The sequence below is a fragment of the Neolamprologus brichardi genome, chromosome 7 (genome assembly GCF_056152115.1).
Source record: "Neolamprologus brichardi isolate AB-2024 chromosome 7, ASM5615211v1, whole genome shotgun sequence".
In the NCBI taxonomy this organism is placed as follows: domain Eukaryota; kingdom Metazoa; phylum Chordata; class Actinopteri; order Cichliformes; family Cichlidae; genus Neolamprologus; species Neolamprologus brichardi.
The window spans coordinates 11,617,767-11,637,870 of record NC_142110.1 but is presented as its reverse complement, the minus strand read 5'-3'; the positions used below and the strand labels follow the sequence as shown (position 1 = coordinate 11,637,870).

The 20,104-nt window shown below is 41.2% G+C and overlaps 1 protein-coding gene across 6 annotated transcripts in view; it reads right to left on the bottom strand.

Annotated features, from left to right (window-relative positions):
• Positions 1-20,104, bottom strand: part of mef2aa (myocyte enhancer factor 2aa) — a 63,349-nt gene that overhangs the window by 30,948 nt on the left and 12,297 nt on the right. For all 6 annotated transcript variants that reach the window (XM_035907103.2, XM_035907105.2, XM_006789381.3 and 3 more), the window contains 2 exons: positions 10,397-10,611; positions 3,345-3,548 (listed from right to left, as the gene is read on the bottom strand). In XM_035907103.2, coding sequence (XP_035762996.1) covers positions 3,345-3,548; positions 10,397-10,450 — 258 coding nt within the window. In that variant the 5' untranslated portion in view covers positions 10,451-10,611. The remainder of the gene's footprint in view (positions 1-3,344; positions 3,549-10,396; positions 10,612-20,104) is intronic.

Genomic DNA, 20,104 nt, shown 5'->3' with positions numbered 1-20,104 from the left:
TTAGTCCACTGTTACATTGAATAACCCTAATGCATGAGAATACGCTGAGACAACATGCTAAATAAGTCGTCTTTATTTACAGTAAGAGACATTGCTGGTAGTCACTCAGGCCATGTGATTCTGGCAAAATTATTTATTTAACAAATTAAAACAGTAGCTTGTATAAAAACACCCACCTGTCTTTAATAGTAAAAGCGGTGAAAGGTTGGTTTGATGCACACAGGTGAATTCATAAAACGACAGATTTTACACCACTGCTCACCCTCGCCTGGAGTGACGGTAAGGTTAGCACATGCAGACAAGAACTACCAAAACACACACACACACACACACACAACCAGGGTAGAAAAATCTGAGCCTACTGCTCTGCTTTGGACTGCGAGCCAAGTTTGAGACAAAGTCCATAGCCCTCCACTGGGTTATCAAACTGTGGCCAAGGCATGCATCCATCTGTGGAAAACATGGAGACTGTTCTCCCACACTGCACAGCCCAGCCTTTATCTACAGATGGTACTACTGAGCAAGAATGTGACCTTTGATTTGGTTTCTCACATGGAAAGGTCTTACCAATGAAAAGTGGGTGAGCATTTTTCTTTCCTCCAAAACAGGACAAATGAGCACATAGCTGTTTTTATAGCAAAGACTTGTTTAACACAATTTAAAAATTTAGATAAGTGTCCCGTGTAAGTGCCCTCATGTGAGGCCAATTTCAGTAGATAAATGAGGAAGGGGTGGATTCTTCCCATTATTATAAATGCATCAGCTCCTCTGTATAGTGTACAAGGATTTGTACAGCTGTGGTGAAGCACAAAAGCTGGGAAAGTGCTCACCAGCAGAGACGGTCAAAAAAACAGCCGAAATTAGGCTTTCTCTTAAAATATGGTCAGATCCGAGCGGGAACTTGTGGGACTGGAAAATAAAGCCAGCACAGAAATGCAAACAAAGCTGCAGTTCCTGAAGTGGCCACTTTTACAGTGGAAATAAACACAGTTTTGGCCTCAAAAGCTTATTTTCCCCTTCATTATGACTGAAACCTCTACATCACCCTATCACAGTTGAGATAGATCCCACCCCCTCACTACCCAGAAATGAACAAGCAGTTAAGAAAATGGATGGATGACAAACTGTTAAATGTATGTATTATGAGCTGTTGACAGGTAAGAGCCACCCAGGTAGCTAGTTAGCGAAACACGCCTCCCCACTGCATAACAAATAACATGGCTCAGTTGTGGATAATTGTGTTAAATGCAGGGGCGGATCTACTGTGTTGGCATGTGGCTTAAATTGTAACACATGCATATGTGTAAAGAAATGGCTTTGATTTTGCCACCCCATCTGATTTCCATGCCACTCTAAGAAAGTTTCTCTAGATCCGCCCCTGGTTGAAAGCTAAGTGAAGTTCTAGTAAGTTCTAGTACGTTTGCTAGAATTAGCAAATAACTTAGCAATCCATCAAATATGATCATTTCTGGTTAATGATGATGATTAAAACAATGACAGTCATAATGCTAAAACTGGCACATCAAAACGGGAGTTCATGGGTGACGTCACAGTGGCTAGAACTATCTTCTACATGTATATATACAGTCTATGATTGGGTCATAGCCTCCACACATTATCAGGCTCCTCACACACAGCTCTCTGAAGAATGAATAGTGAGACAGTGTGTTGATGCTGTTAAGTGGACTGGGTTGGTTACTTCAGCTCTGTTTCACATCTGAACCCTGACCACACAGCTCGCAGGCAGAAGGGCATTTGTTATAAACTGCAAAGACGCTGGCCGAGTGAGCCGGGACAACGGTGGCTTGTTCTCGCCTTTTATACAGCGGGGCAGCTTGATGGGGTCAGTCAGCAGTACTAGGTGGGAAAATCAGCAGGAGAACAAAAAATTTACATTCCAATTACATAATCCTACATACATCTGCAGACCGCAGATATAGAGCGTGGTGTGGATTGACCCGGCTGATACGTGGTGAAAAAAAATCCCATGACTCTCAGTGCAAGGTGTTTGCGGGAAGTCTTCGTTGTAATAAGACAGCCTCCAGAGTCACAGCAAAAGCAAAACTATGGTCACTGTTATGTAAGGAAAGTATTTATGTATTTTTTATGCAGGTGAGCCCTTGCTCTGCTCTGAGGGCCCCTGATGGAGGAGTGACTGCATGAGTGTACGGATGCCAGAACACTCTTGTGCAGCTCTGCCAAGCAGGTAATTCACAAGCAGCAGCAGTATAAATAAAAGATAATGGGCCACAGCTGACTCCTTTATGCTGCATGTAATTTCACTAATTCCTCCAAGTGAAAGTCTTTTTTAAACTGGCATTCTTGATTTTTTTTTTTCTATCCATTCTGGCCCATTTTAAACTCTTAATGTCTCTTAATAGTGCAGGAGTAATAAAAATGCTATATGTTTTAGTGGGCAGGTGGCAGTAAAAACAGAGAATTGGGATGTAGCAGTTTGCATGGTCTATTAAAAAGTGTCTTGCTGCAGAAAATTATCATCTAAGTCTATTTCAAATAATAGCAATAAAGATTAATGGGCAACTTCATACTGAGAGTGTGGATTCCATCAATAGGCATTAACATACATTGTGTGTGCTTTCATCTAGTCAGAATGAAGATACCGGCCTCTTAAAGCAGATCTTGAATAAGCTGAGAAACCACACATGTGCCAATGCAAGATGTTTGGAACAGGATGTATCCCTAATTATTCTCATTTACTTTGGCTTTTATGCTTTTGGCTGACAGTTTTGTATGCTGGCATAACAAGTGGCTTACTCTTCCGCTAGTTGCTGGGCATGCAGGAGCTGCCAGGAAACCCAAGTGCTTGTTGAGTTTTATAAAGCTGTATGGAATGTACTAAACACTGTATTTCTCTGAAAAAAATACTGCAGCATTGGGCAAGCTAACTGTGTGTACTGAGGAGTAGCCAGAGAGCTGTGCCCTGCAGGTACAGTATCTATGGGAAACAAGGTTAGCAATGGTGGTCGGCAGCTACTGTGTGCATGAGTGTGCAGAGATAGGTTTTCCACGTCAGTTGATGGGCCTACGAGAAGCTGAACTTATCAGAGAGTGCAGACCTCCTGTGTCCTATCTGAATGGTGACTAGAAGGAAACTGCTATTTGTTCCTGACAGCACTTACAAACCAAGCCAATGGTTATCAAAGAATACATACGTCTTTTAAAGTGGAAGCCAAGCAATAAAATAATTTAGCCTGCATAAACCCGAGGATATGTTTTGTATAACAAATAATACGGAAGATAAACTACATGCTCAGTGTGAGGTTAAAATGGCATGGTGTGAAAGACGTTTTTTATTGCAAATTAAGAAAGCGGTGCTTGCTCACCTCTACAATGTCAGAGTTGGTTCTGCTCTCGTGGGGCTCGTTGTACTCTGTGTATTTCAGCAACACTTTGTCCATGTCTGTGCTGGCGTACTGGAACAGTTTGTTAGAGCTGTTGAAAATGATGAGGGCGATCTCACAGTCACATAGTACGCTCAGCTCATAGGCCTTTTTCATCAAGCCAAACTTCCTCTTTGTGAAGGTAACCTGAGGAAACACAGAAAGCAGCCAACGGAGAACATTTTTATTTGTACACAGAGTTTGGTTTAATTTGCACTTTAGCATTCTCATTACAATGAAAAGCTGTAGTCAGTAGTTGCTGTGTGATTATTAGTGGTTATTAGTGGTAAAAGGGGTATTTACATATTTTTTTTGAAATACATTTAAAATCTTCACATAAATGCAAAGAAGTACTATCAACAATAATAATAACAGCCACTGTCAGTGTTGTCTGTAAAACTGCTAGATACTTCTGCATTAAGCCCTGTAAGCAGTGTATAATCGATCCAGGTGGATCTTATAAAGGAATGTTTGTATGTAAACTGTCCATGTGCTAAATAGCTGATATTTCAACATAAATACAACACTTGAGTGAACTGCAGCAGAGATGTATAGTAGAAAAAAACATTAGAAACAAGCATGGTAACACAAGATAAGAAAGGCAACAACACTGCTGTAAACAAGGTGACAGATAACAAATTCATTTCTGCTTTAGTAACAACTGAAATAACATAGTGCATATCTGAAATGTCTAGTTATCGGGCCAGAGGTCAGGGTTAGAGCCACGAGTCAGCGAGCTGAGTCAGAGCTTTGGCAACAACAGGGGTCCATACATTACTGTAGCCCCTGTCTCCATATACGGAAAGCTATCTCTGTAGTGCAGCATAAGCCTTGTAACACGAGCCCTCAGATGGGACTTTGGGTCATACATCACTCCGATGGTAACGCAACCCTCTGCAAAGTGACTTTCTGTCCTGTAGCTCTGCAGCTCTGTCTCTGTGGTCACTCACACCAATTCACATGTGTCATTATGTTACACTACCTCTTTACAGTAAGCTACACTCATTTCTCAAACTAAAAACGTTATTAGTGAGGAAACTGGACACAAATACAGCCGTTGTCTCGCTTGTGTGCAGAAATCTGTTTTGGAAATGCGTTGCATTTTTTTGATCTGACTTTTCACAGCATATGTCTTGTCAAATTGTGGCTTGAGAATGTGCTAGTAAAAGCTGCGCTCAGAGCTTTCCGTCTTACAAAGCAGTGCACGGGGTCTATATCCTCCATCAGTTTTACTGACCTACTAAGAGAGGAGTTGAGGAGATGAGCTTGCTTTGTTCAACTTTAATTGGTCACAGCTCGCGGCTATACCCTCATTTTAACTGGTATAATGCAGTATAATCTTATGTGTTGCATAGTGTATGTGTAACCGCTAAGGCAGCGGGGTCACTACAGCTGTGATAAATGAATTTTAAATCTTCCACGCTACAGGTAATTACACTGGATCATTATTCCTGTTATAGACACACCGGAGCCTGACCTGCTGTCATTTTCTTTTCACAGCACAAATGTTATTCAAGCTCATATGACAAAACAAAATTCTAACATCTTAAAATCACAAGGTTTAAGTACAGGAGAAGCTGAACCAAATAACATGTTTCCTTACAAATCACAGTTACAGAGTGTTTGAGTGAGTTTGGCTGACAGGGAAAAAAAGCATTTTCTCAAGGTGGACACACAGTGGGGGATCAAGCCGGGACCAGCCTCTTTCTACCTAGTTGGTGTTGTAACCACCTGATACTAGTCTCCTCTGATTAAACACCAGCGATGCCCACTCGCTCATTTACCCGCTTGCGTATTTGTTTGCCTAACCAACTGGAAAGCAGCGACTGTCATGCGGGAAAACGATTAACAAATTGTATGCTTTTTAGCAGATGAATGTGGCTGTTAAGCCATGGAGATGTCACCTTTCAGCAGGAAGCCCAGGATGAGATGCTGAGCGAAGACTTTGTTCCACCTGGATGCATGGCTGTGCTGAGTGCAGAGCTGCTGACCCAGGCATCGCTTCATTTCAACCTCAGCAGCAGTACTGAGACCTGGTCCTTGCCCCAGCCACAGACAGAGTAACTCTACAAGGGCTAGCTACCACTCACACTTCCATTAAAATGTGACAAGCATATTATTCTTCTGTACATACACACTATTTTGTAACTGATTGCCCTATTTTTATCCTTTTGTTAGAACATGTAAGACGTCCATCTAAATTTGATGGGTCACAACGCAAAAAAAAAAAAAAAAAAGGTTTGGGGCATATGGACCAGCATTCACAAATGCACAAACCTCAATCCACCCCCATCTTTTCTGGGGTGACTGGTGCGACAGTGGAAAACCACAGACATCCTTGAGGTCAAGTGGGAGGTTCAATGGCAAAGCTTTCCTATGCTTCACCGAGTCAAATACACCCACAAACACACTCGATGCGGTTTTAGCATTTTTTCGAATCGCTCCTGCAGTAAGATGTGGTGCAAATTTAGTCTAACTCCCTGACTAATTCATGTAATTCACAGCGACAGGATTAGCCTCAGTATTGTAAAATTCTACACCACACTGTACCAATGCATCTTACAGTCGTTCACAAAAATCGTATGCCGTGGCGAAAAAAGACAGGCCACATTTAAACTTCCAACACATTTAAGTGATCCCAGCTTTCTATGCTTGATAAGGTCATTTTAACAGCTCACACAATACCCAGCAGATCAGTGAGCCTCTGCCACACTGAAAACTCTCTGATGTTTTAAGAAGCTCTCTCAATGTCTAGATAAAGTAGTAATTCCACTCTCAATTCACACTTTCTGCATTTCTACCTTCTTCCCAAGAGCCCCACCACCACAACCTATGTTTATAGAGCTTTAATTGAGGTAGGTAATTTACTTTTTATTTTTTATATTTTTATAGCAGACCAAACTAAATTCTGCTGCAGTTCTAGCTTTCCCTAAGCGATAGCAAGTTCAGGTAATGGGGAAACCTTCTTTGGAACGGACAAAATCATACTCGAGGGGTAAATTTAAAAAACTGCATATGAACGGCAACAAGTAAATTTGGTCTCATCAGCAATACAGTGGCCTGTTTGTTAAAAACAATTATAGACCTGCTTAGCTGGTAAAATGCAATGGAAAGTTTAACTGCACAGCGTATAGACCTTTAGTGTAAACATACAAGCATGGGTCTGTCACGTTTTACCGCCGTATTCGGTTTATGTTTTATTGTCTTCAACATTCACAAGACAGGCTCTGCCACGGAAACTTGTGTAGCATATAACAACATATGCTACAACAAACTCCAATACACACATTCACACAGAACTGACTTGTCAATCAAATGGTCTATCAATGTCTGTCCGCAGGCAGAGGTGCCAAGATGACAAACAAGACATCTGGGACTGAGAGTGCAGCTGTGACTGGAGCATGGCAGGAGATGCCTGAGTCACTAACACCTTCAGAGGGGTGAGGAGCTAGCGGCCTTATTAGAACCTCATGTCACCTCTGACAGCCCCCATGGCAGACATGAGAGCGGCCTTCAGAGACAGTGAAGTCTGGCACCAGCTGGCAGAGTGACCCAGGCCCTGTGGCTGCTGCCCTGGCTCCGCAGTGGCAGAGTGTGTGGGCTTAGGAGATGAGCCAGGGCCACTGTGACTGTCTGCCTGGATCAGCTCTCTCTGAGAGAGAGGACAGCCCGAGGAACCCCATGTGGACATTCGAAGGCACAATGGGCTAATCCAGTGGGTGGGATTGACCTTGAAACCTACAGTAGCTGTGACGGATCCTGTTTAGCGGAGACGATGACATGCAAGGTAACAAAATGTAAGTAGGTTTCCTGGAAATATCTCTAATCAATAACAAGAATGATGCATTTAACGGATAATTAATTTGTTCTGTTTATTGAAAACTGTAACGGAGATTGCGTGTTGTGTTCAATATACTCTAAGTAAACCTGCTGCCCTGCTAAAACCAAGACGAGATCAGCTAATTAATGGACACAAGCACTATTTCCACTTTCCTTTTGGACTTTCACACACCAAGCAATAAAGAGATGATGCAACAAATAACAGATTCATCTAAAAGTACAACCTGTCTGTAACGCTTTGTGCTACTTCATGCTTCTGCATCACAGTTTTAATAAATCCACGTATCATCTTAAACAAAGAAAACAGTGCAGATGCACTGGCTCCTAAATTTTCTTCTGTTCTTTCCATTGTCTATCAACAAACTCTTTAAGTGTCAAAAATATATATCAATTAAAAAATATATATAACAATGACTGCTCAGAACTTCAGGACTGAGTGAAAGCTGAAAAAGAGGCGCTATGTGCTGTGTTGCTCCCTGGAGAGTAAGTGAGAGAGAGTCTCTGCTTGCCTACAGGCATTTGACGTGCTGGAGCAAAATCCAAAATGAGCCACAGCAAGGGCAGGCAACCCTCCACCCAGCAGCAAAATCATCAAACTTTTAATGACTTGGACAATTACCCCCAGTGAGCCTGCTTAATGGCATCCAGAGGACGTCACTAGACACTGCTCGATAGGCCTCACCAACATGTACACTAACTTACGAGACTGATGCATACCTTGGCTTCTTCACTACTGTTCTCCCTATAGTTTCACAAAAATCACAGCTGCTTTGGGAAGAAGGTAAAACACACTGAATTGGCTCAGTGCTCTTGGCCCTACTATTGTTATTTTGTAAAGAACATGAGTTCCAAACCTCTGAAGTCTGAAAGAATAACAACTTTCTATTGTTGAAGACTAAATGTTATTACTGGTCCGTCCAGTCTTCTAGAAACTCAAAGTAAAAGAGGAAAATATAAGAACCTTTCAATCTGCACATGATGCCTGTACCTGTCTGTGTCTCAAAAGGTAATAATTGCTGTGAATACATCAAATCAGAAGAATCGTGCAGGTTGTTATCTTGCATTCATTTGCAATCAGTAAAGTCGGTCTAGCTGATGACTCTACTGCTGCCATCATTTAGCCAAGCCATGGAACAGAAACTGGCTCTTTGCAGTTGTACAGTAAGCATTATACGACCTCAGTTTGCTCCATGTCTCATTCTCCAGTGCATCTCTGCCAGGTCAAACAGCAGAAAGCGGCACAAAAATACTCCACCCTACACATGATGTATTAAACAGTTACACATCAATTTGTCATACATGCACAACACACTTCATTGGAATATAAACCTACCTGCGAAGTTCACAGCTTGCACTACGCTGTAACTACTTACCTTCTCAGCCTGTGTCACACACAGTGTTATAAATCCTGAAGGGTTAACAGCCCTCCTAAAACACTTGCAGAGACAATGCAAGGGAGCCCCTGTTGTCCTTACACAACATCCTCTATAGAAATACTGTCTAATTAGTCCACTTAAGGACCTCTTTCATTTCAGTGTTACACTATGGAAAACTAACAGCAAAGATTTAAACTGTCTCCTGACAATGGGGAACATATGCTAATGGCTATTCCCCCTTGGTTAGGAGCACGCCCAAGGGAGATGGCACCGTGCGCTTCATGGCCCACGGAAAAAAAACGAGAGAGGAAAAAAAAAAAGCCACACGCATACATCACCTTATACCAAAGCTTTATTTTAGCACAGCCTATTGTCACAGCAGATTCTCTGCTGAGCCAGCTAAAACCAAACTAAATGCTAAATGTAAGCTGAAATGCCTGCATGCTGCTGATAAACTTTCTCACAAATTATCCAGTCAGACATTTAAAATCTGATGCAAACACTAGACTTTGGAAGGCATGTTAATAATAAGCTCTTCAGCTTTACTTTCCTGTAAAACAACAGTGACAAAATGTGTCCCTTCACCACCTCATATATGCAGTGCAAAGAATGGATCTTCTGAAGAGTTAACCTGCTCGCCTAGCAATCAGAAAACGACCTGTTTTCATATAACTTTATGTTCTTTTTTTCCTTCATGTCACAGGTCACTGAATAGAGCTTGGATACCACCAACAAGCTTAGACAGATTCCCCTAACACCCCCCTATTTGGAACCCACCCAGAACCAGGTGTAGTGCTGATAATTGGCCCACACTGTGGAATTTTTTTTTGCACTTGACTGAACTGCTAGCCTCACAGATAGAAACATAGTCAAAGTACCAACTGCATATTACCACATAATTAATCATGTTTAGCCGATGTTAACCAGATGCGTTCTATCTAGATACAGGAAACCTATGTATCTGCGTTAATTGGTATAATTTGTCAGAAACAGTGCACATGCTTCCTTAACTTAGCTCTTAAATCATAGGGAGCGTAGCTAAATAAGACATACCATTTCTGCTATAGATATCTGCACCTGTTATTCATGTTTCAAACAGACCCAGGCTGTTTTTTACTGTTTTGCTGTTTAGGAGTTTATATTTAACATGAGCAGACAGAGTGAATTCCAGCTCTTTCCCGCTTTGTGGCTAGTCAAGACCAGCGAGGCCAAGGCAAAGAAGGGTGCTGTGTGTCCTTCTGACCCACCCTACAAATGAGAGGGTGCTGTGGTGCAGTGGCTGCTCCTAATTACTACCAAACAGCTGCAAACACACAGGGCTACAGCAAAGGGCCCCAGCCATACTGCCGGGCCAGGGGACAAGCCCTACAGTGTGGGAAGGCCACAGGCAGCCCGCTGCACTTCTTGCAACACTCAGTTCACTCCCACGCCATGAGGCCCCCGCTGCGGCCCAGAGCTGCTGCTGCCTCATCAACTTCTCTGGTTGAAATTGCAGGGTGGCAAGGGAATCATGTCTGTAAATGCGACCGCACTGACAAAGAAATGTCATGGTCCCTGTTCAGCTGGCTGGGACTTTGGGGAGGGAGGTATGTCTGTTCAGATCCTTGCACACCATGACAGCTGCTGAACTTTTCCAAGAAGGAAAACAGAGAAAAACTGTAACCGTCAGATAGATACAGAGAAGCATGTAAAGATACAGAAGCATCTTTTAAAACAGTCTTAGATTAGACACAGACAAACATAGATATATAGATGAACTGTTATCTCTGTCCCACTCACCTGCCTGTTCCTTTCGTCCATGATCCTCGTGATCTGTATCTTCTTTCGCCCCATGGCTGTCTCCTTTCCTGGTTCTCTGACACCTCGACAATATCAGAAAAACAACACTCGTTCTTCCTCCTCTCTCCTAGCACATTGTGCAAAAGTCTCTCTTCTTATATTGGCTCTCACACTTCTCAAGAAACTCTTTGTTCTTCAGCAGACCACACCAGGATCTGAAAGAGGACCAAAAGAGAAAGAGAAAAACTGAAAGTTAATATGACACCCAACAACATCTCCCAAAGTACCAGAGGGTTCTGCATTTTGTACTCAAGCACATACAGAAACTATGAGACCTGCATAGCGTGCTGTTATCTCTTTGACTGCTTCAATTGTTCCATAGCTGAAATCACTGAAATGCAGGTTCACCCTAAATGGGAAGGAACTATTCAAGTCTCCTTGACATTTATTGTATTTTTTTTCCAATTAGAAGCTCATATTTTGAAAGAACAGTTTGACATTTTGTTAGGTTTTATATTTTTCTGACAAAGTTAAAATTAATACCAAAGCAGGTGGTGTTTTAAATTAGAAAAGCGAATGGAAACTTTTGTCCAAAGGTGACAAACTACACGCCCCCCCCCAGAACCTCTGAAGTACACCAATTAGCAAGTAATCTGTGCTAAGTCTATAAAAAGTTAAGAGTCAAGGGAAAAAAAACAATTCAATATCTTATTAAGGGTTATTTGCTTGGTTATTTCTTGGCTGAGAGCACTACCTTCCTGGAGTCTCTGGTTGTTGCCTGGCAACTGGTTTCAACTGGTGTGACTAAGTGAGCTCTGAACTTGTAGGCAAATTTAGTTCCCTTCACAGAGATTCAGGTTAACCATTTCTGTATTTCTAGGCTTTGTAATAAGTTAAGCTAAGGTAAGATAACCAGAAACTAGATGTTCATTTGACTTTGAGGAGAGGTATAAATCTTTCCACAAAACTCTTTTAAAGAAAGTGAAGAAGTGTATTTCTATAAATGCCAAACTTTTAGTATACTCACCTACTTTAAGTTAGCATTTGTCTTATGCTTACATTTAACACTATTTCACACATTTAACACAGAATGCAAGGTTTTTATTAAACAAAAACTTTTAGTCAGTCTCTCCCCCCACCTGTACACATAGCCAGTTTTCAAAAGAAGATCATGCTGTCCCGAGAAGGCAAATTATGGACACTGTGTCCTCTTAGGAGAGCGACCATCTGGATTGTTACTCACACACAGTTAAAAGCAGGCACACACGATGGTAAAGGGAGCAGGTTGGGTTTGGCGGCTTTAACAGAGTAGTTGAACTCCATGCATGACACTCCCTTTCTCTAATTCTGGGTTTACAGAATGAAATGTATAGTAGTTCATTCTTTTTTTTTTATCCCATAACGTTTATATTGGCCACATAAAAGTTATCAAGGGGCACCAGTGACCCATCCGTAACACAGACTGGGATTAAATGATGCGCAATACATAGCATAACTAACTTTTTTGGTAACTGGCTTTGATAGCAGAGCTTTTCCTGAAACAAATTGATTTATTTGGAAAAAAAAACTGTACCTTCCTCAGCCAGTAATATTTTTTTTACGGTCTGAGCTTGGTTACACTGATGCCAGCTTTGCTGTTAAGATGATGAAGAGGGAGAGCATAGTTTGGTCTTACAATAGGGTGGCTGAAATCTCCAGGGTTATAGGATAAGCCAGAGGGATAAAAAGAATTTGGAATATATTCCCACATGAGCTTGTAACCTGGCCAGTGGTTCAGACCACAGTGTTCCCCAAGGAACATCCAACTCTGTCCTGTCTCTACTTCTCTAGAAGAAGAGATATAGCCCCCTCCCTGGAGGCACATCCATCACTTACACCCAGCAAATAGAAAATGTCCAAACAACTATATTTCCCCCATGAGTACAAATGTAGAAAGGTTAACAACTCGGGCCTTTAGATGCAGTCAGCAGTTGCGAGGTGAGGAAGCCAGGGGCCGATTTGGCAGCGAAAACGAAAATGACCAGTTGCAGTGGCACACAGTCATTATGGGTTACAGATGGACTGGCATTATGGTGTCTGGCTGTCTGAATCGGGGCTCCACTGTAGGCAAACTTGACTGAGATCACCTTGCTAACTTCCCACGCGTGGCTGTCTGAGCCAGGAAAGAAACTGTCTAAACCCCCACAAAGAATTTCCCCAAACCACATCACAACAGGCCAGGGAGAATGACAGTGCTCTTGTTCATTCAGCATTTTACACACAAACTAATGTTTGAATTAAAGGGAGCCCTGGGCAAAGGGTGTCTATTCCACTAAAGAAATACACTGGCCACCCTGAAGTGTAATATATTAGTATGGGAGACAACTGTAGCAATACAGTAGCTACACTGCCAAATTCAGTGACTTTACTTCTTTTAAAGTAAAACTGAACCTCCCACTTTGCATTTTATCTGCAAAGATTATGAGAACATCATTTTGCTCCTCCTCTGAGTTTGTCAAGTTTTATCTGTACATGTGAATATGGTGTCAGTTTTGAGATGTTTTATCTAATCACTTGCCAAGGCTAGTCTGAACTGACCACTGGCCTGTTATTTGAGTGTGTGCATATGTGAATAGGTTCAGTGTAATGCGAGTATAAGCAGCGCGTACACATTCTTTCTTCCCATTTTGCAGAGGAGCTGTCACCGGAGGACAGTTCAAGTCTAGAGGCATAATAGGCTGTGTCGTGACATTTTATCTTCCACAGATACGAAATGACAAGCTGAGAGAGCCTTCAGACTGCAGGTGTGCCACGCTCCAAACTTAGTGTCCATCACAAGTTAGTCAAAATCTAAAGTGGCTAGCTAACAAAACATTATTTTCAAGACTTGAACAATAGCAATCACTGATGTGTTACTGTGATTATCACAATATACTTTGGCGTAGAATAAATAACGCAATTTCAACGTCCTGAAGTGAGTGGGATAATTCAGCTGGTCTTACCAACCGGATAAACATGTCAGAAGATGTTCAGATTACAAAGTAGAACAATGTCTGCACTGTAGCAGAGTGCGCGTTTCTGCGTGACACTCTTAACTTCTCGTGAGTGTTGGAATGGGACAGAGTATCTGTTTATGGCCTAAATCATGTGCTCTTTGTACAAGTGAGTGTGCATGTGCGTAGGAAACAGAGACATAGACAATAAACATAAAAGGAGAAAAGCACTGAACCAGAACCAGGATACCATATGAGGCTATGAGCCCACCTTAGAAATAATGTACAGTATAGTCACGCAGCTGTCTCCTGTAAACTCGCTGTCAACAATAAAACCTCTTTCTTTCCAGCAGAGTGGTTTAGTGGAAGTCTACTGGCAGCAATTTGAGTGTTTTAATTTGTGTAAAATTACCTTAAAATGATAACTGGGTTTTTGTTATCTTACCTTCACTGCAAGTGGCCACTAAATAATACACATTGGTCCTTTACCAGCTGCAAAAGGTTTCACTCAGTAAATTATAAAACATTCTGTGGATGTAGCAAAGTAGACGAAGAAGATAAAATCACCTTGTTTGCACAAAGATGCATGGAAATGGATGAACGGTGTTGATAGTGACCGAGGTGAATGGATTAGCATCAAAGTTCCATATTAAATACACTTTTCTAATCTGTTTTGTTGATTTACAGCTAGAAGATCGTGTGTTTAATACTACCACTTATTCTTCTCTGCCTTCTGCATGTGCTGCACAATAATCTGATTGGAAGATAGTGCAAGGCTTCCAGTTCTGTAAAACTAGAAATGACTCATGCGGCTCACTAATGTTAGCTTTAGTGTTAGTTTTTCCAGCATTACATTTTTTGCTCTTCTTGGCTGTCTGTCATTATGAGGTTGATGCATTGTAATGTTGCAGTTTCATAAAGACACTGCAGGAAACATTTCTACAAACCCACATATCTGAATGGCTGCCTCCACGTACAGAAACCATATCTACTGTGAATCCAACATTACCTCGAGCTTTTTCATGAAAAGCCACACAGATACTAAATGATTTTGCATTTAGGAGAAGCTTTAGTTTGTGCACACAAAACAGCACATTGTATAACAACACTACATTACAGAGACCTTGATGTGACACACCTGGTTCACTTTGATATAAACCAATCCAGCACTTCTGAAAGATGCTTACCAAACATTTGTAACACATAAATCAATGTGCAGAGAACATGTCACTGTAGCAACGGCCACAGCTTGACATAAAGTCAATATGGCATCCCCTACTATACCTGCTGTTAAACAAACACGCAGTTTTAGAATATGCCATGCCTATACAAGTGACTAAGCATTGCAGTTGTTTATTAACAGAGCCGCAGCGATCCTCTGTGATGAGGTGCGACACTGGTCAACTGACAAGAATGCTAGTCCTCCTCCTCCTCCCTTAAGACGGACCACTGAGACACTGGGAGGCTTGGTGACAGGTCTAGCCCTTTCACAATCAATAAAACATGCTCAATTCCCAGTGTAATTACTGGATCCAGCCTCCTCCCTCCCTCCTTGTAAGCCTGCGCTCATTCCACACAAAGTTGAACCATTACTCTCTCCTCTGCTGCCCTATATAAAAGGTAACATAAAATTACATTTCTGTTGTGAGATGTACCTAATGAACAAAAAACGAGGCCAGCGCTATGAAGTTAGTCCGTAACGAAGCTTATAAACTACAAACTTTTTTTTTCACTCAACATCTCAAACGTCATAATATAATAAGAATGTGTCAAAGAAGATTTTGAAGATTCATCCTATGTGGCTTGTGTTAAAGACGTACCCACCATATGTAGCTATACGCAGCAAGCGCGCTTCAACTTCTTTGAAGGTGATGGACAGCAGCCAAAGTCTTAAGCATAGCCGTGACAGTTGCACTTCCTGTGCAAGGCAGAGTTAGCCTCAGTATCCTACCACAGGCCGTGGGCAGACAAAACTTAACTTCCTGCCCCTCGACTTCCTGTTATTCAGGACCTTTCAAAGTGCCCCTCTGCGGGGGAGACAGAGGGAGCGGGGCAAGGCAGTGGGGAGGAAGAAAGGGAGGGACCACCTTGGGGATACCCTCCCTTCTGATCCTTCCCCTTATTATGATCCTGAATGTAAGTCGAAGACTAAACAACGGAGGCTCATCTCTCGTGGCTTTGCCCTGTCTGTTTACTGTGTTTACTGTAAGGGTCATTACACAGGCCGGACGACGTGCACAGGATGCTTTTGGCCACTCACTTTACAATTAGCAGGCAGAGGCCTTTTCTAGTTATTCAAACACTCCAATGGTTACATAAGAATGAATCACGGTGCTCACAACTCAAGTTAATATATAAACAACATGATTAAGACAGAAGTACATTCCCGAGCATGCAACAGCCTCACGCGGTAATCTGATGTGCATTGACACACAGATTCTGTGAAATAATCCATGACGACGTTCTTAAGTGTATCAAACTCAAAGTGTCAACATTGTGCTCGGTTATGATTAGCTTCTGGCAGACTGAAGACATAAAGCGAAGCGGCCTAAATCCACAGTTTTACCAATTTGTTTCAATGGCGCCTTGACACCAGCGCAGTAGGAAATGAACATCCACCTCTTTGTTCTCGCTTTAATCAGGAGGTGCTGTACCTGTAAATGGGGCTGTTGGCCTGAGGGGAGTGGAGGCAAGCCAGCCCTCTCACACTCTCTCCCTCTTCCCTTTTGTGAGAGTGTGCTTATCTCCCTCTCCAGCAGTGAAAGGCAGTATTGTGGCCCCAGCAGCATCACTAGTGTTAATGTCTCCTGATGCTAATCTGACACACGGCTGATCCTTTAACAACCACTTTCTCTATCCCCCCCCCCCCCCTTTTTTTTTGCCCTCCCCCTTCTTTCTTTTTTTTATTCTTTCATGCCATTTCTCATGATTTATTTTTCTTCGTCTCTTTTTAATTCTCCCTTTCTTTAAACTCATGTTATACATTCCCTCACCTCAGTTTCCAAGGCAACTAATGAGACATAATTAACATGAGCTATCGCAAGGGCATGTGAACAAAAAAGTGAAAAAGGAGGCTTTGAGAAATGTAGAGAGGTGGGGCAGTCTGCAAAACATGGACTTTCTGCAGCACTTCCCCTTCCTCTGTCAAGCATAGCTTGGGGGTGACATTTCTCACACAGGAGAGATTTGAATATCATTTCAAGGAAAGGCTAAAATGCTTATGATATGAACACCTTGAACGTGTTAAAAACAAAATTCATACAGTTTGCACTAAAGAAGATCCTGCAGGCCAAAATACTGAGACTGAAATCAGGAATGGCAAGTCTTTCATAGGTTGCTTACAGATTTAAGCACTGTTAGAATGTTTCTTGCCTTATTGCATTAGGTAATACGTTTCCCTGCATATTAAATCAGTCTGAAGCTAATTCGATGAAGAAAGTATAAAAATGCATTGTTCAAAAGCAAACAGTGACCTGCATGTAGGGACAGTCACAAAGCCAGCAGTGAGTGCCTGCACTGAAATGGCAGCCAAGCAGACAGCGAGTGGTTAATCTGCCCTGATGACTGGAAGCTCAGTCCAACTCTCCAATGACCCAGCTGTAATCCCACAATGGATCAATGCAAGTTCAAACAATCCTCCATGCTGCTAGCACCTTGCTTGGGCTGGGGGATGGTGGTGTAAGACAGGGACCAGGAGACAGAAAGCTACTTATCACCTGCAAAATGACATCAAAAGGAAAGAGAGCCCCACAGGATGAACTTGTTCTCACTGAGAATACGCTTCACTGTGGGCTACAGCATACTGTATAGACGACTGAGTGGAAATGATGTCGCTCTTCAGATAAACACCAGACACGTATTCAATCTGCAAAATATGAATGACGATGAGTGGATATAACAACTTGTAACTGAAGGACATCATATGCTGACAACCTTAGCAGACAGACATCCTCCATCTCACTCTCGCAGTACTGTCAGGGGATGAGAGGACTATGCAAGGTGACTTTGACTAAGTGCCTTGGGGTTTCGTGAGAAAACGCCATTGACATTACATTAATTTCATGTCTCTTTTTTAACTGACTTAGTGCCACGGAGGCCTGGAGAATAGAACAAAAAAAACCGAAACAGACATTTTGCTTTAGCTTCAAGGCATAGGCAGTAGGGATCTAGAGGCCAGGAAGACAACATTGACAAATAGGTGACGTGATGTGATACCAACTTTTTCCTCATTATACGAGTAATTTAACAGAAGGATGAGACATTCAGTCAGCAGATCAGGATAAATGTTAGTCAGAAACTTTCCACTGCAGCTCACGTGTGTTTAGGTTTGACGGCAGTTTTTGCCAATGAAAGACAGACAGAAAGAAAACAACAGAGAGAGAGAGTGAGAAGGGGAGTGCGAGACAGAAGACAGTATGACTGTGTTAACTATGTGGAAAGATGTAAGGGAAACAAGACTAAAAGAAGCACCCCGCACCCATCCCAACCCACCTCTGTCGTAGTGTGGTAGTGTGCGGCAGCTGCGTTGTAACATAATTACTGCTGGGACACTTCTATTCCCAATGATCCATTTGCGTCAGTCAGGTTTTCAAGCCCAGCCAATGAATGGATTCTCAGTTTCTCAAGGATAAAGAGATGACCCTCACCTAACAGTTATATCCATTTCATGTAGAAAAGCTACTCTCCTCCTCAAGGTAAATCCCTTGATGCATATTTGAGTCAAACTTTCATGAACACAGAAAATCATGATAACTTCTTCGATGCACAGACAGGATGATGAATTATATCTCATTAAAAATGGATGTGCTTGATGACATAGATATACAGTTAAGTTGCTATATTGTCCTGTTAGCATAAGGATTTGCCTCTAGAATATTACCATTACTATTAAGTTACAGAGCTCAACATTTTAGTTCCCGGCTTTCCAGATGGTTATTTAATAAAACTTACCGACGTCCTGAAGCTCTCAGCAACTTGAAAAATGTGTTTAAACACTGAGATTAAAAGCTGCGTTAGACCACGACCCAATGTTAGGTTTATGCCACAGCTACCCTATATTAATTGGCAATTGCCAAAATCATTTTTTAATGTTTTATCGGTTAACCTGTATACGCAAGCTCTTTAATCAAAATTATATTTTTATGCTAAAATATATTTATTGTTGCTATTGTTACAATTTTACAAAAAAGCTGGAAAAAAATAGTAAAGTATATCATTATCTTTTGGTTAATTTGCAAATTACAATTATTTACTTGTATTTCTAAAAAGAAATATTAGTTTAATCGTTTTAGTGGTTGAATGTTATGCTTGATTAATTTTTGACTTCTCAGAGAAGTCCAGTGTGATGGTTTAAATGTTGGTTTAAAAATGTGAATTCAGTTAATCTAACTCAGTATTTTTGAATTTTAAACAAATTTTTTGACACAGTTCCATGATATTTGTGTGTTCTAGATTTAATGACAGGTGGTCGAATAAACTTGTGTAGTTCTGCTTTTTTTTTTCTTTTTTTTTAATCTCCAACTTGAGAAATCATTAAGAAAAATTACTGTGCAAAGGCAATTTTTTTAAATCAAGCAACCTGGAAATACCTTCAGGACTCACTGTCTATGCTTACATTTTAAGTTTCCATGCTAACCTGCTACTTTGGTGCAGGACTGACGGACTGACTTGCGCATTTAAAACTTATAAGTTTTGTTTGGAGGGAATATTTTACTTTCTTTTCTTGTTTGTTTCAGTATTAATATAGCTACTTTTTGGATTATTCATTTATTTATTTATTTGAGACGCCACAAATCACACAAAAGACTTAACTTTATGTCAAAACATTTTTTTATGCTCTCTGGAAGAGACATTTTGATTTTTAACTTCCTATTTGGTTAATTTTGTATTTGTTGTTTGGTCAAGTGTGTAGGACAGATAAACACTGGAACAGCCTGTAAATACAGTTATAGTTGAAAAACAAAGCCAGTTTCTCTTTGTTTCTCCCTCCCCAAAATTGTCTTTTTTTTTTTATTTAAATAATTTTTTTTCTGAACATAGGCTACTGCCTTTCTTTCTTTCTTTCTTTCTTTCTTTCTTTCTTTCTTTCTATTATAAGTCTGAGTAAAGAAATCGCTGCATTTGGGTGCACCTGAGGAGGCTGCATTTGCTCGCAGCTGCAAGACGGTGCCATTAAAACAGCGCTATTATTTTTTCCGTTGACTGTTTCTCCTACGTTCAACCAACATTATTAGCAAACTTACTCATGGGTAAATAAATAAATCGCTCTTCTAAAAACGATTGGTGAAAGGCTCAGCCTGTCGTCAATAGTCAATAAATTTGTCCAATCGCCCAACCTTATCACAGTCCATACAACTGTTTCTTTATAACCTTAAACCCTGAAAATGTGATATATATTTTTTACTAATAAAAATTGCATTATTTGGGAAATGTCCATACCAACTGGCAGCTGTAGCTTTCTGGTAAGCAACATGTCATTGGTCCTTTTCTATGTGGTATACTTGCCTACCAGTCTGTTATGAAATTCTAGTGTTTTATTTGTCTGTTACTGAGAAACTAATTAGCAGGTATTTATCTGTGATCATAAAGGCAATGGATGTAGCTTGCAAAACAAGCTTGCTAACATTAGCTGATAACTTAGCTCTTCCCCCTTCTTTCATCTACATATAATCACTTCAGATGGCAACAGGCAGAAAAATTGGAGTCCAGAAACGAATGGGTTACACCCACTTTTTAC